Genomic DNA, 16,419 nt, shown 5'->3' with positions numbered 1-16,419 from the left:
TTAGAGCACTTCGCTCTCGCTCTGCAGGCCTACTTGTTGTTCCTAGAGTATTTAAAAGTAGAATGGGAGGGAGAGCCTTCAGTTTTCAGGCCCCTCTTCTATCGAACCAGCTTCCAGTTTGGATTCGGGAGACAGACACTATCTCTACTTTTAAGATTAGGCTTAAAACTTTCCTCTTTGCTAAAGCATATAGTTAGGGCTGGACCAGGTGACCCTGAATCCTCCCTTAGTTATGCTGCAATAGACGTAGGCTGCCGGGGATTCCCATGATGCATTGAGTTTTTCCTTTCCAGTCACCTTTCTCACTCACTATCTATTAACAGACCTCTCTGCATCGAATCATATCTGTTATTAATCTCTGTCTCTCTTCCACAGCATGTCTTTATCCTCTCTTCCTTCTCTCTAACTACAAAACAACCCCAAGAGATGCGGTTAAATCCCCTCTCCAAGTCCAAAACACCCGATATATATCGACCAGTTGGCCTTACTTGGACAACCATTCTTCCATAGCATTAACAACAGACAAAAATGAATGGCCTGTATTTATATAGCGCTTTTACTTAGTGCCGATGGACCCAAAAGCGCTTTACACTACATTCAGTCATCCACCCATTCACACACACGTTCACACATTGAATTAAATTAAGATTTAAATTGTTTAAACTGCTACTTTCAGCTGCAGAAACTATTAGAAATTTTAGTTATTGTGGACTTTCTAGTGAAAAACACCATCAGGCAACACGGTCAACAAAGATCACCTATGGCCACTGAATTGTTGAGTGCAATATTAAATGTTGAGATTTCTCCTCTCAACAAGTTTCTTCACACACTGACCAAAATGTCTTGCTGTCAAATGCAATTGCAAACAAGGTATTTCTTCAGCAACAAACTCTGAACTCTTCACTATCTGGATAATGTTGCCTTCAGTGGTATTTGGAAAAGGATAACCAAAGTTAATTATACTCTGGGTTTGACTAACAAAGTGTATTCCTGGAGTATTTTATTTATTCAACTAAAAAATGTTTACGATAAAATTGTAAGTTAAACTCAGTAATATCCTGCTGTGGCTTCTTCTGAAGTTTTTCTTCTACACGCGTTGGATCAGCCGGCTGAAGATTGTCTAGGCTTCCCTCACTGCTTTATAAATATAGACACTGATGGCCTTCACATGCTGCTGAAGCATTTCTATATCTTGCTGTGTGTCCTGGTTTCACTGTTGGATGTTGAGTCATGTTGGCCTGAGCTCTCTCTGCCTCTCAGTCCTTTCTGCTACAGCTGACACTGTGTCGTGGCCTCTGTGTTCCTCCATACCACAGAGGTTAACTGATATACTGCTGATCGCTGGTTCTGAAAAGTCCTAATTTCATACCGAACCTGGAGGTGGCTCTCACAGTAAGAGGCCACACACTGCAGACAGGAATTGGAGACTTTCAGGGCTCTCCCAGTGCACACACCACAGGCCACATCTTTAAGTCCAATATAGTGTTGTGGATGAGGAGCAGTTTAGAGTGCTAGTCTTCTTCAGCTAATTAGGTGTTTGCAGAACTAGCTTTGGTATGAAACCCTTTCTGCACTGATAACAGCTGGAAACTCTTCTTAATCTCCTCCTCTTCCCAGTAGTTCTTGATACAGCTTATTCAGTAGTTGTGCCCACAGATAAGAGTTGTTGGATACTTGAGTAAATCCAGACAGATTAAAAAGCACAACTTCTTCTGGTCCAGCTGAACCCTCATTTAGACATTTTCATTTCCTTACAGTAGATCAAATCTGAGCTTTGATCAGCTTAAGCCTGTGTTTCCTGTGTTTAGATCTGCAACGAATAGCACTCATCACTTTTTCTTTGTTCTACCTTGTTCAGAGCTGTCTGACAAAAATGTGGACAGAGATAAGTCACTGTGTTAGAGAGGAGGCAGCAGGTTTCCCTTCATTCCAGGAAGAGGAGTGGCTTCTCTCTGGCAGTGAACAGCAGTTCAACATGCATTGTATGCTTGACAACAGGAACAGAAAAATCTGTGCTGCAAAATATATTTGTTGTGGATTTGGCTCTGAATGTAGAATCTGTGTCCCAAAAATTCCAGCGTGACACAAAGCATAATAGTTAGTAGTATGGGTAGAATTATCTGCTAATTTGGGTAAAAAGCTGGAAGAACATAGCATTAGTCCTTCTGCTCCAGTTAGCATTAGCTGCTAAAGTAGCAAGCTGGAGCATGTAACACTGCTAATGCTGAAAAAAAAAACCCACTGTCCAACTATAACTTACGCCCTGAAAATCTATCACTGAGGAATAAGTAAGGGGATATAAGACGGAAGAAATTCAGTAAAATCTATTAGAACATAAACTTGCTCAACTCAGTTCCCATATCCTGTAAAAACCCATGCATGTCAGAGGGTATGGTGTTTGTACTGGCTCTGTTATTTACCCTGTAAACATTAAAAAAAAAGAAACTAAAAAAACAACTTTTTTTGACTCTGTGCTCACAAGCATTCAGAATGCTGCACATATTCCTACCATATGTTTTGAATGCAGACAAAATGCAAAGATTCCTACAAATTTTTACTCATATTTCAGACTTTATTACCTGATGTTAACAGTGGACTCAGTCAAACAGAGAGTGAAACCATCATGAAACCTTTTTCTTGTTTCTAGTAGAACGCTGTCTAGATGAACGTTGTTGTTTAGTGTAAGTATGTGCAGATTTAACGTCACATTCTGTCTCAATCCTGCAGAAATAGGAGCAGCAGAGAAGGGCTCCTCCCAGGTATAGCAGTCCTGCGGACACCAAGCCGATGAAGAGTGAAGCTCCCAGATCCCTCCTTTGATCGCTGGCCAGGTCAGGGTTGAACATATCATTAACAATGGTGCGTGTGGTCCAGTGGACAGGCAGGGCCACCAAGCTAGCTGCAATGAGAAACAACACTCCAGAAGCTATATCCGCTTTGGTCTTTCGCCTTGCGTCTGGTATAAAGTTGGTGCACTTGGCCCCAACTACACCAAGCACAATCCCAAAGAACTGGATGATGATAGCAAAAACGATGAGCACTCTGGCATCCTGCAGGTCTTGAGGCAGAGGTGTGGACTCGAGTCACATGACTTGGACTCGAGTCAGACTCGAGTCATTAATTTTATGACTTTAGACTTGACTTGAAAAAATGTTCTAAGACTTGTGACTTGACTTGGACTTTTACACCAATGACTTGGGACTTGAATTGGACTTGAACCGGTTTACTTGAAAAGACTTGATATTTTACCCCAAATATAAAATTTAACATGCATATTATATAGAGATTGAAAATGTGAGGTCATTCACGGGTAGAACCGCAAAGGATTCTGGGAACTCGTGGCAAGCGGTACTAGCGCACGCAGGCTTTCAATTAAAATCAGTTAAACAGCGATAAAAAGAAACACAAAAATGTCAAGAAGCTGTTGTATTATTAACTGCAATAGCCGGTCGCATGACAGCCACAGGAAGCCGACGGGTAAAGAGATCGGTTGTTATCGGATTACGTCGTTGAAGAGAAATTGTTCGAGCCATGTTTCCGAAGTAACAAAGACGCGACGGATGGCCTGGATTGCAGCCATTCAAAGACCAAATATAACGTCCCAGAACACTCCAGCTCACAGGTTAGTCTGCTCCAAGCATTTACACGAAGGTCAGTGTTTTTTAGTAGTTAATACGTCATTTTCATAACATAATTAGTGATATAGGTTACAAGCAAGTCTGGCGCTGAACAGAAATTGTCGCGCTATGCTCCTTTATTTATTGTGCATAAATAGTGAATTGTCCTGACACAATATTGCGTTTCGCTTCTGTTATTATGGTACATTGACAAAAACATATACTTTTATTCACAGGATAAAACAGGTTTTTTGTATCACTAATTGCCCAGTGCGATTACAGACTGCGGTAAAGTGAGCCGTCATTTGTGAGCCGCGGTCAAGCCAGCCGCCTCCTATCCGCGCGGTGATTACAGCATACAATATTGTTGTCACTGCTACATTTCTGTAACGCTACCAGAAATTATTTCCACTACTAATTAATTACCGTTGAGCTCAAAGGTCCTATTAATAAACGGTTAAGGAATGTGTATTTATGACGACAATTTGTGAGACTGGTAAACTTATGATACGTACGATGGTCTTTCGTTCTACACGGTGCATTTCAAGGTCCTGCACCCATCCGTCGGTAAACTGTACCTGGGCTTGTTGCAGTGACCTGAAGTTACTAAACTTCATGAGTGTATGCACTCACTCCAAGAAGCGTATAATTATAAATATGCATATAAATATGCTAAGATGAGATAGCTGACTTCATCTAACTAGCAAATGTTGTCCAGGCTACGTTGGTGATACAGTTTTTTTTAAATGTGTATGATATTTTTGTCATGCGATTTTAAAGCCGGTCCTACAAGCGCATCCAAGAATAACATGCAGCTTATCTCAGAACTGTTGGTGAAAATTATTCTTGGAGCTAGGTTTAATTGAGCTGCATTTTAAAGAGGTGCAATTTCACAATTTGTGTATATTTTCTAAGTTCACTATTTTGTCATGTGTTGAGAAAAACACAGATTTTAAAATTACATGGTCTAATATTTACATTTAGCATATAACTGCAACATTATTTTTTCGTTTTTTTTTTTTAAAGACTCGAAAGGACTTGAAATTCAAAGTTTCAGACTTGTGACTTGACTCGGACTTTTACACCAGTGACTTGAGACTCGACTCTGACTTGCCTGACATTACTTGAGACTTGACTTGAGACTTGAGGATAAAGACTTGAGACTTACTTGAGACTTGCAAAACAATGACTTGGTCCCACCTCTGTCTTGAGGTAAGGTGAGCGTAGAATCATACTCTTTGCACTCCATCTCATGTTTAGTCAGCAGAATGCAGTTCACCCACAAACCCTCAAAGATCACATAAGTAGTGGCAATGTCAGCACTAATGAAGTCTGAGACTTTCCACAATGGGAGGAAACAGATAACTATTGTCCCTAGAACACCAATGATGGCTGAGACCAAACCCAGAATCTGTCTGCAGCTAACTGCCATGATGAAGCTCTGTTGATCTCTTCAAAGAGAAAAAGTAGTAAGAGAGTTTTGTAAGAGAAAATTTCAGCAGGTATTAGTTTTTATTGTCCACACAGAGGAGAAGTCGACTCTGGTTTTCTTTCCTACTGATTAGAGAGTGCTAAAGGAAGTGACAGAGGAGGAGTTTTCTAGCATGAGAAGAAACAGGTTTGTAAAGAAATCTCACCCAACCAGCTTGTTTCAAAGCACCTGTGATACGGACAGTTGAGTTTCACACGTGAATACAAAGGTCGATATCACAAAATCAGAAAAATGCAGACATGCAAAATGGTAATTATGAACAATCGGGGTTCAAATACTGGTGGAGGCATACAAGGCACACATCCAGTAGGGGTCACCAAGGTAGGCTACATTAGCTTAGCTTACCTTAAATGTAAACAGGAGGGACTCTGTTAAATAGTGAATTTATATATATAAAAATGACAGTGATGACTAAAAGTAACTACCCAAGTAACTACCCAACTCTGTACTAAGTCACAAAGCTACTAAATTAGCTGAAAATGTTGCGAGTTAAAATTGTTTAAAAACCCCATTGTTATATACAGGGAGTGCAGAATTATTAGGCAAGTTGTATTTTTGAGGAATAATGTTATTATTGAACAACAACCATGTTCTCAATGAACCCAAAAAACTCATTAATATCAAAGCTGAATGTTTGTGGAAGTAGTTTTTAGTTTGTTTTTAGTTTTAGCTATTTTAGGGGGATATCTGTGTGTGCAGGTGACTATTACTGTGCATAATTATTAGGCAACTTAACAAAAAACAAATATATACCCATTTCAATTATTTATTTTTACCAGTGACACCAATATAACATCTCCACATTCACAAATATACATTTCTGACATTCAAAAACAATGTCAGAAATGGTTTTTCTGACATTTTTCAAACAATGTCAGCCCCCCCATGCACTTTGGGGGCTGGGCCCCCAAAGTGCATGGGGGCCCAGCCCTGGAGCAGGGTGCCGCCGGTGCATCGAGCCACCTGGGGGGCTCTTCAACTGGTGGGGGAGATTGTCACATCTTGCAGGAGCTTTCCTCTCCTCAGGAGCTCCCTCTGCAGGAGGGGGAGATACAGGAGAGGTGGAGGAAGATCTCAGCCTGGGTGTTTATTGTCTTATGTAGTCTGGAAGATGAGTGGATGGTGGGGTGGGTGCAGTTTTCTCTGTGGTGGGGTTGGGTGGACTGTCCCGGGCTCTGTGGGGCCGGGCGGCGCTGCTGCACTGGGCCCCGGTCTGGATGGGCCTGGGCCCCCTTTCCCTGGCGGGTCGCGGAGTATGGGGGTGCCTACTGGGGTCAGCGGGGGAGCTGGCCCCAGGGAGGGGTCACTTGCCCCTCCCTTCCTTCCCTCCCCATCTCCAGCTGCCTCCCTCTTCCCGCTCCACCACAACCACCCACACATGCAGGGCCTTGGAGTAGGGGTATGTCACCAGGGTGCAGAGGAGGCTACCCCCCCCCCCCCCCCCCCCCCCTGTCCCCTTCTGGCTGCCTCTGCCTCAATTTTATCCCACAACTTAGACATTCACATTACTCACACTCTCATTACACATACATATAGGATCTTGGGGGTGGGCACGATACACGGAGTCCAAAGTACCATCAGGGTGTACACCCCCACCCCTGGCATCGTTGCCCACCTCTCAATTTTAAATACACGTAGACATTGAGGGCTAGCAGGAGGGACTATGCGCTTACCTGCTGCTCTCTGGCAGGTAGCTCCATGCCCTCCTGGGTTTTAAATGCACCTTAGAACACACATGCATCAACACTACAATGAGCGGGTGGAGGGAGGTTTGGAGTCTTCTCTCACCCCCGTTCTCTGCGACCTGCTGGAGCAGGGGGGGCTAGGACTAGGAGGAGTTGGCCGTCCGACTGCGGTCTGGAGTGTGGAGCCTTCCTGCTGCTGCGGAGTCGGGGCGGTCTGCCTCCCCCCACCGCAGGGAAAAGGGAAACACCACCTGGATCTGGGTGCAGTTCCCCCCTCCAGGGGCAGGGGCACCTAGACCCGGTTCGTAGAGTACGCTTGGGGAGTGTGATCGTGTGTACAACGTCTCTTTATGTCTGTCTCCACGTTGGTTGAGTGTGGAGTAAGTGCATATGAGAGCATGAGGGTGGGAATGGATGTTTGTATCTGTGTGTGCCTGTATGTCTGTGTCTATATGTCAGGTTGGGTGTCAGGCGCCACCTCTCTGGGGACATCTCAGGCCCTCCAAGGTTTGGAGGCCTATCTCCCCCTACCACCACTTCCCCTGCCAGTGGCGGACCCCCTCAGACATCGGTGCGTTGGTGGTTCTTTGTGTCCGGGGATGGGCGTCCAGGTACACACCGGCTCACTCCTTGGCGGCCGCTTATCGGGGCCTGGAGCCTGGGGCTCGCTCGGGCCACTTCGGAGGTGGGGTGCCCCCGGCCTCTCGGCCTGGGGCTCGGTCACTCTGGCGCAGCTGGCTGCCGGCGGAGCTCACGGGCGCGTCACTGCAACTCCCCCTGGCTTCTGCTCCGCGGCTGCTGAGTGAGCCCTCATCTGGGACTCTCCTCAGCTCTTTCCGGGACAGTGGCGCGGCTGCCCCTCTGTTGGTCTTCCTTGGTCTCTTGTGTTCTGGGGGCCTCTGGATGTCTGGAGTTTTGATCTCCTCCACACCTGCTTCACGCCCTGGAGGACGGGGCTGTGGCCCCCCCCACACCCTCTAGCAGATTATTACATGAAGGAACCTTTTAAAAAACAAAAAACAAGCGCGTCCATGCTCACAGGTGTACACACGGGTGATCACACCCACAAACTACACCCTTTTTGGCTCCTACCTCAAAGCACACTGTGTTCTGTTGATCTTATGTGCTGCACAATAATGTTTAACATTTAGTATTTACTGTCATATTCCCATATATCATTGTGATGTTGTTTATTCTATTGCTCTTGTTCTCTTCTGCTTGCTTTCTTTTTTCTTTCTCAGCAGGTGATCCAGGTGATTGATATATGCATTTTTTTTCTCTGCCCGTTCTGTTGGTTTTTGTCTTTTGCCCTTCTCCCCCGTCCCTCTTCTCAGCTGTTTCTCTTTCCCTCTTTCTTTCTCCCCTTCTTTCCCCCAGTCAAGTCTGTCCCGTATTCAGTAAGTGAAAATAAAATAAACAATAAAAGGTGAATCAAATGGACCATTACGGCAAGGCTGGGATGGTCAGTTTGGTAAAGTAAATCCGTTGGGCATCTTTCTTTGCCTTTAGACAACAATTCTGATGGCAAAAGAGCCAAACGGGACAGGCCAAAAAGAGGAGAAAAAAAAAAAAAAAAAAAAAAAAAAATGTAAACAGGAGGGACTCTGTTAAATAGTGAATTTATATATATATAAAAATGACAGTGATGACTAAAAGTAACTACCCAACTCTGTACTAAGTCACAAAGCTACTAAATTAGCTGAAAATGTTGCGAGTTAAAATAGTTTTATATTTTATATATATTATCTGAGCGATATTTATGTTAATAGGCTAACATGTAACAATCTGCCAATCTGTTTTAATCGGATTCTTTTGTAAAGCTGAAATATAAACTGTCACATATTATAAATGTACTCATATTTACTTGCGCTGTCTTGTTTCATCAAATATAAGCTTCGCGTTCATTTTTAATGATAAGGTTGATCCATGAAAATGCATTTTGACATAACTTTGATCAAAATAACTCACCTTTGTTTTGTTTGCTTAACACAACTGGTGTCTTGAAAAAATTGAGACAAGTCTGTGAGCTGATAATAACTTTAACTTAGTATGTGACGTTCTTTAACAAATGTTGTGTAAATATTTGTTAGGAATATGGGGTTTTTCCTTACACTCTCATTCTTTAATGCAAAAATCTACCAAACGAAATAAAAAAAAAAATACATTTTTAGCCTGTTTGGCAGCAAGGATCTACCACAAAACCTGTAAAGATTCTTTCACAAACACTCCCAAAACCAGATTTGGTGTTAGAATTTCTTTATCGTTTGACATTATTGTAATTATTCTTGCTAACATAATGATGTTATATACTCATAAATGCCAGTCTTAAATTATATTGGCATATAATTGTACACAGAAAAAAACATTGATCAATATCAAATAAAAGGAAAAGTAAGTTCAAACAACAAATTTAAATCAATTACTTGTTTTGTGCATTACTAGTATGCCTTCACACATTCAAAATCCTGGGTGTTTGTTCCTACAGTTTGTTTTGAAGCCAAAAAATTTACAGTCAGTTAAGCAGTCATAATTTTTTTACTTAACTTAATAACAGACTAATTCAATGGCAAAGAGAAAGTGAAACCTTTATCTTGCTTCCACAGACTCAGCCCTGGAGTATCCAACCTCATATTCAGTCTCATTCCTGGTGGAAAAGGAGCAGCAGAGAAGGCCTCCTCCCAGACACAGCAGTCCTGCAGTGGCCCAGCCGATGTAGAGTATGTCTCCCGGCTCCACTCTATGAACGTCGTCCAGGAAAAGGCTGTTGGAATTCATACTATTGGTGAGGTTGATCCAACATGAGCTGACTGGTAGGGCCACCAAGATACCGGCAATAAAAAACAAGACTCCGGAAGCTATAACCACTTTGGTCTTTTGCCATTTGTTTGGCACAAAGTTGATGCATTTGCTCCCAACCACGCTAAGCAGAACCCCACAGAACTCGATGATGATAGCAAAAACGATGAGCACTCTGGCACCCTGCAGGTCTTTAGGTAAGTCCTGTATAGAATTGTAGGATTTGCACTGCATCTTGCCTGTACTCCTCATCACACACGTCACCCACAGACCCACAAAGTGGATCTGAGAAGTGGTGATGCTTGAACCAACGAAGGCTGAGACTTTCCACAACGGCAGTGCGCAGATGAAGATCGTCCCTAAAAAGCCAATGATGGATAAGAGCAAACCCAGAACATGTCTACAACAGGCCGACATGATGAAGCTGTGTCGATCTCTTCAAGGAGGAAAGGAGGGTGCTCCTGAGAGTTGCAGTAATTTGTCTGTCAAAGACGATTTCAGCAGGTAGTTGTTTTTGTTGCACATTCTCCTCCTCTCCATGACAGAGGAGGAGTTTTCTAGCATGAGCTGAAACAGGTTTGTGAAGAAATATCACTAAACCACCCATGAAATGTAGAGCTGAGTACAGAAACAAAGACTTGACAAAATGAATGCATTTTGAATAAACAATTCAAATAAAAACATACCGTTTTATAGGGTGTAAAAAATTAAGTGTGAAAACAGAGACTGAGTGATAACTACTGAAATAGTCCAGCTGTGAAAGCAGTCATTGTGAAATAACTCTATTTATTCAGAATTTTGGGATTAAATACAATTTGAGTCCCTACATAAGTTGTTTCAGTTTAAATTATCAGCATCGCTGCAATGTGTGAGATTTATTCGCAGCACTTGCTAACATATAGTTCCCAGCCAGAACACATAACTTTCAGAGTGACCTGATAGTCTTGGATTAATGACTTGCAGAAGTTTGAATATATAGGAGTGATAAATTGTCTTGCACTTTTTTTAACCTGAGTATCAGTGAACGACCAAGAATTCAGGGAAACCCTACAATTAGTTAAAAAATAAATAAATAAATAAATCAAACCCTGTACAGCAAAATAAACCTGCATCTTTAGATCTGGTCAGTATTCTGTTCATTGTGTGTAGCGCAGATATTTACTGAAAATAAATCTGAAAGTGACCCTGATTCAGGCTCTCATATGATTAAAAAACAACAACATAAAAAGCAACTAAACAGCAAACCATATTTATTTGATATAAACTGGTCATATTGAAAATATTGATAAGGTATGATATTTTGAAGCCTTTGATCAACACTCCATATATATTCAGCCATAGTTGATTCAAAATTTCTAAACTTGAAATAAAGCATGCACAAAACAGAGAAAAAAAAATACAGATATAAAACAGTACAAAGGGTATAAATGTAAACCAGACTTATTTGAGACTGTACTGTGTAAATGTCACATCAAAATGAGAAACCTCAACATGACATTTATCACATCCATATTATTTGAGCTCTTTAACATCGGAGCAGATTCTCTTAGATTCTTCAAATTTAACCGGACACAACATTGGAAAGTCGTTATTACTTGCATTTCAAAAGCACAGAACCATCATACATGCATTATTATTATTAATATTATTTATAGTACATGATGCATCAGTTGTTTAACAAAACCTTATGTGAAAGAGTAAATTGAAAAAAAAAAAGTCTTTTTTTTTTAAACAAGTGTCCTGACTTATTAAAAATAACAACTGCTTTTACTGCTCGAACTGTTCTCACTTTATCTTCTGTCTGCAGTTAACCTTCTGTGCACTCAGTTAATATCCATGGGCTCTGGCTGCTCTCTCCGAGAGAAGAATTCAAAGAAAGCCTTCAAACTCTCGTCATCTACAGCCACTGAACTGTTCACTACAGTTTTAAACCTTGTGAGATTTCTGCTCTCAACGAGCTTTTTCACATCAACCAAAAAGTTTTGCTGTCGAGCACATTTGCAACTGAGGTATTCTTTCAACACATCAAACTTTTCTCTCTCCACCATTTGAATAATGATGTGCTCAATGATGTCAGAAAAGGGATACCCAAACTCTATGACACTCTGGTTTTGACCCATCACACCAGGGTAGGCATACCCTCCTGAATGCATTGCAACAACATCGCCGTGCTCGTTAAAGACAGGAGAGCCAGACGACCCAAAATACAAACAAGACTCATAAGTCAGAAGGTGTTTGCGCTGTTTAAGATCAACTGCCACTTTTTCAAAGAACCTACGAGTAACGAACTGGACAGGCTCATTATTGTTACTGTAATGCCTTTCCACAACCCGATTCCGGTTCTCAGATGAAACAACCAAACAAGATTCGATCTTTTTCGTTCCACCATCTGGATGTCCAACAATGCTAATTCCACCACTGTGACGAATGAATCCACAGTGTGTTAGGAGACCACCAGGCAATATCTGGACATCACTGAGCTTTAACAAAGCCCAGTCAGTCCCTGACACATCAGGTGAGTAATCATAACCAGAAACCTCTTCCACATCTATCAGGCCATCGTTCTGCTCCAGACTTTCATAAGAGAAAGTGACAGTGACCCGCTCATGAAGCCGGCCGTTATCATTACAGAAATCTTTAATAACATGGGCATTTGTGAGGACAAATCTGCTGAACACGAGGAAACCGCTTCCTTGTGGTTTCCCATTTATTCTTACTTGACAAACAGAATGACTGAGTTCCATGAGTTTCCTCATTGTTTTTACTTCTCGGCACGACTGAGCATTGCTCCCAAACTCCAGACGCAAAAGATTCTGGGCGAAATTAAGGTCATGAGCTTGTTTTTTGCTGCTTTTGATTGAGTCTTTAAATTCTGAAGACAAACAATTTTGCATCTGTTTTAAATAAATATTTCCACACAGATTTGGTTTCTTTTCTGCTACATTGTCGGTCTCTGATTTGACTGTGTTAGTCTGCTGTGAAAGCTCCTCATACCCACCAGAACGACCTGCCAGAGATTCACTCTGCAGCACGTAAGCGTCATCAAGACTGCCAGGCTGACTTTCTGGTGGATCAGACTTGTCGAGCAATTTGATCTTAAAAGTTTCATTATCAAGGTCGTCAACCAGATTGCACATCTCTGTGTTCACTTCAGTGCGCATGTTAAAGAGCATGCAATTCTTTTTGAACATGGTATTGAGAAAACGACCATCTCTTCGTAGAGCTTGCTTCACTTTTTCCCCTTCGTATGCGTAAACAGTAATTTCCTGCATGTCTTTTCTTAGGTCAGGATTTTTCAGGATTCTGACAACATTTTTACCTCCTCGTGCTATGACATGAAATATCACAAGCTTGTTAGATTGTCTCTTTTTGCAGGGATAACCAGAGACGCTAACTGGTTTCTTTGGCTTCTCCACAGCTTTCACAAACTTCAGAGTCAGACGTTCATTTTTAATTACTCTGCATGGAAAGTGTGAAGCGATTGCTTTCCCACTTCTTACAATAACAAGCTCTTTGCCATCCTGCTTTTCTGCAGCTGCTTTGAATTTTGGACTTTTCTTCAGGCAGTCCTCAATAGTTTGCGCTTGATTGCAGGTATGGGTATAGATGTTCTTCCTGTAACTCCACTCAAAAGAATGGGTCAGATGAGGCTCTTCGTCCTAGGAAGAACAAACAATCAGGTCTCTCTTACAGGGGAATCTTATTCTATTCAATTACTAACATGTTCTTAAGTCACTTTGCACTATTAAAACATTCCTAGCTAACAAAAAACAGGTACACCTATAACTCAATTAAACTGCCTGAAAATATGTGGGTATTTTATCCATTTCTTTTTATTGCCAACACAGAAAAGAAATAATGAATAAACCTTTACCTTTGCAGCAGTATTTAGATGAGGAGGTGGAATATTTTCCTTATCCTGGGAGTGTGTTGATTCCTTGAAGTAACAGAGAGGAACATTAACGCAGATGTAGTATACAGTTTTTAAAAGAAAATAATGTCCATTATAAGAGTTAGGTACTATTGGTAAACTGATATAATTACAAAGCATTGAGAGTCCATTTCACCTGTTTTTGTGTGCAGTGACTAGAGCACTGGAGAGGCAACGAGACAACTGTCAAAAATGGAATACTTTCCACAGACCATTGCTCAAGACTAACCTTTATCTAGTTCTGATTTTTGCTATGGTCCTTGTTACTGCTTGCACCATGAGACAATACCTGTAGTGACATTTAGGACACACAGGCAGTCAAGCTCCTCCAGGATGGAGCATCTATATAAGCAATGGTATGTACTCAACACCTGTAAAACAGTTTTTCTGGGGGTGGTCTTGTTGCCATTCCAGTGTCCCTTATTGCACTAAAGCAAATTAAACTGATTCAGTGACTTATGCTCCCTGTCTGGTTAAGTTTAACACATTTTGTATTACACTGTTGATTATCAAGTTTGAGCAGTGTATTGTATGTACGCCATAACCTTACAAATCAAAACATCCCTGTACATAAATTCATTCATAACAACTTTAACTGCTTCATAAACTTCATTACATGAGAAAATCAGCACCTTAAAATTGTCTCTTGGAGTGTTATTTCTGCTCGTCATTCTTCCTGTTGAATGTGACAAACAGGTACTGCAGTTTCTTACCTGAAGAAAAGTGATTTTTAATCAATTACACAACACATTTCACTGTGTGCATTAATGTCAATGTGATTTATTAAGATCAACTTCAATGCCAAAGGAAGTGCATAGAAACACAAAAGCAGATAACATATGCCAATTGTAGATTACAGAAGTTTTAAAAATTGGGCTGCATTAAATCACACATAATTCTTAAATGTGACAACATCTGAAGATAATCCAAAACAAAATTCCTTAAAATGCAACCCTAAAAACAAAAAAGGTAATTAAAGTTAAAAATAATTAATACAACTGTGGGCTACTAAAAAAACAAGCCAAGATAAACAGAGACAATGCAGAAACAAGTATCTGCCAGTGTTATATACTCCAGGAAGTCCAGGAGATTTAAATTAAGAAAAGTCTTAGTGGAAAAAAGGTGGCAAGCAGGGAAAATTGTCCATTTCAAAACAAAAAGAGGTGGTGGAGCTAAAGCGACACCTAAGAAAATAAATATTATTAGTAATAAGTTATATTACTACTGCTCTTTGTTTTTGTAATAAATCACACACCAAACACACTATAAGGAGGATGAGCGCCCTGTCTGGGTCTCCTCTGTCCAACTGGCAGCAAGGGCGGTACCTAAACCAGAAAAGAGCAAAAACACACTCAGGCCAAGGTCACAGCCCCGCTGAGGGCACTTACAGTCAAACTAGTGAAATCTGTCAGATAATACGAGACGGGTGCATGTTTCTTCAAACTTTCATGTCTAAGGCATGCATATTAGATATTGGATGCTGTGTTTGTATTGCAATAAGTATTCAATTCTGGAAAAAAAACAACAAAAAAACTTTTGTTTTAGAGGATGAACGAAAACATGCAGGAACATAGTCATGCACACTCTGCAGGATATATTGCACGATTTCGGGTGACACCAACAGCAGTACGACATCTGGCTGTAATGTTGACAGCAATTTGCTGTGAAAAGCATAAAGGTGAGCAGTACTTGTCAAATTGGGTAGTCTATCACGAGCAATACGTGGAGGTGAAGCAATAAAGATGATTCTGGTTGTAAATAAAAGTTTTTTCAGGAAAGTTGCCCCTTTTAAACGTCCTCTCAATCACTCCTGTCTCTTGTGTAGCAGGACCTCCCACTTATTAAATGGCGTTTTTTCCGCCATTTCTTAACCAGACGGTTTAGAAAAGTGCCGAGAAGGCTTCCCATACCCATTTGCTAGCGTGTGCATGTTCACGCACTTTAGGAGTCCATATAAATTGACGAAAATGAGCCATTTAAGGTGTTTTTTGTTTTGTTTCTTTGAACACTTACCTAAAGCGTGAAAACCAAGTGCCTGCAGCCGCAAACGCAGACAAGTTTCGCGCCTTTTCTGTCTAATGCTTGCGTGTTTCCTGTTTGCTGCACCAGCAGATCGCCATCTAGTGTACCGGAGTGTGTAAGACAGTCCAGACAAAGCTGCAGGATGAGATTCAAAGGCAAATTCTCCTTACATAGAAACACAGTAATAATATTACTAAAAAGATCGGTTTTAAGGTGAAGAGACAAAAATCTGAATGTGACAAATAAAAGGCTTAATTGATTGATTGATTGATTGAATTAAAGCTGCAATAACAAGGAAAGAGAAGAACGTTAAAGAGTTAGAAGTGTTCGAAATGTGTCGTTGTCTCTCCCAGAAGCATTCATCTTCATTAAACAGTTTTTAAAAATTCAACATGCATCTTTCTTCTCTGTTGATGGAGTGGTACTGAATTTGCATTAACTGCCTTGCTTTTTGCTTTTGTCTTGCCTCTGTCTTTTAGTGTATAGCAGTTTCTGAAAAAGGACAGCATTTACAACACCACCTTTTTCAGAAACATTCAACTAAAATAATTCAGAATAATCAGGAGGGGCAAGAGCTGCAACTTGATTTGGGCTTGTTTGGTGGTTTTGAAGGGATCTCCTTCCTTACAACTGCTTCCTCCCGCTGTGGTTGTGCTTTAGGCTGTCGCATACAGAACAGTATGTCTCTTTTCCCACTTTGCAGTTCCTCTTCCAGTGTCCTCTTTGTAGCAGCTGTCCACTTGTTGGAGGCTGGTGGGCCCCTTGAGCTTCTTCTCGTTCCGATTCCTCGCCATAATATTTGCTGATGATGCACAATGCCCTGGTTTGGAGGCGTTCCCCACGTTGCTGGAGCTGCTGGGCATGGCTGTTGTTGCT

The 16,419-nt window shown here is 41.3% G+C and overlaps 3 protein-coding genes across 3 annotated transcripts; all 3 read right to left on the bottom strand.

The window, feature by feature from the left end:
- Positions 1 to 2,535: 2,535 nt before the first annotated feature.
- On the bottom strand, positions 2,536 to 5,355 carry LOC146660872 (claudin-4-like). Its single transcript, XM_085420909.1, has 2 exons — positions 4,818 to 5,355; positions 2,536 to 3,058 (listed from the first exon to the last, which is right to left on the bottom strand). Exons 1-2 carry the CDS (start codon positions 5,047 to 5,049, stop codon positions 2,622 to 2,624), a joined length of 669 nt encoding a protein of 222 aa, XP_085277035.1. The 5' UTR covers positions 5,050 to 5,355; the 3' UTR covers positions 2,536 to 2,621.
- Positions 5,356 to 8,775: 3,420 nt separating this feature from the next.
- LOC146660871 (claudin-4-like) lies at positions 8,776 to 10,675 on the bottom strand. Its single transcript, XM_085420908.1, has one exon. It carries the CDS (start codon positions 10,005 to 10,007, stop codon positions 9,381 to 9,383), a length of 627 nt encoding a protein of 208 aa, XP_085277034.1. The 5' UTR covers positions 10,008 to 10,675; the 3' UTR covers positions 8,776 to 9,380.
- Positions 10,676 to 10,849: 174 nt separating this feature from the next.
- Positions 10,850 to 15,606, bottom strand: LOC146660870 (serine protease FAM111A-like). Its single transcript, XM_085420907.1, has 5 exons — positions 15,535 to 15,606; positions 14,777 to 14,846; positions 14,154 to 14,234; positions 13,465 to 13,527; positions 10,850 to 13,249 (listed from the first exon to the last, which is right to left on the bottom strand). Exons 3-5 carry the CDS (start codon positions 14,190 to 14,192, stop codon positions 11,414 to 11,416), a joined length of 1,938 nt encoding a protein of 645 aa, XP_085277033.1. The 5' UTR covers positions 14,193 to 14,234; positions 14,777 to 14,846; positions 15,535 to 15,606; the 3' UTR covers positions 10,850 to 11,413.
- Between the last annotated feature and the right edge of the window lie 813 nt (positions 15,607 to 16,419).

Source organism: Rhamphochromis longiceps, linkage group LG10, assembly GCF_057381845.1.
Source record: "Rhamphochromis longiceps isolate RC_006_pf linkage group LG10, R_longiceps_female_GT1.1, whole genome shotgun sequence".
NCBI classification, from domain to species: Eukaryota; Metazoa; Chordata; class Actinopteri; order Cichliformes; family Cichlidae; genus Rhamphochromis; species Rhamphochromis longiceps.
Note: the sequence above shows the minus strand (reverse complement) of the source record. Positions and strands in the feature narration are given on the sequence as shown.

Excerpts from the sequence above, each read along its gene's own strand:
- LOC146660872 (XM_085420909.1), bottom strand. The coding sequence starts at position 5,049 with ATGGCAGTTAGCTGCAGACAGATTCTGGGTTTGGTCTCAGCCATCATT. Across the intron at positions 3,059-4,817 it reads CACCTTACCTCAAGACAGAG|ACCTGCAGGATGCCAGAGTG; the intron begins GTGGGACCAAGT and ends CTCTGCCTCAAG.
- LOC146660871 (XM_085420908.1), bottom strand. The coding sequence starts at position 10,007 with ATGTCGGCCTGTTGTAGACATGTTCTGGGTTTGCTCTTATCCATCATT.
- LOC146660870 (XM_085420907.1), bottom strand. The coding sequence starts at position 14,192 with ATGACGAGCAGAAATAACACTCCAAGAGACAATTTTAAG. Across the intron at positions 13,528-14,153 it reads CTCCAAGAGACAATTTTAAG|GAATCAACACACTCCCAGGA; the intron begins GTGCTGATTTTC and ends TGTTACTTCAAG. Across the intron at positions 13,250-13,464 it reads ATCTAAATACTGCTGCAAAG|GACGAAGAGCCTCATCTGAC; the intron begins GTAAAGGTTTAT and ends TGTTCTTCCTAG.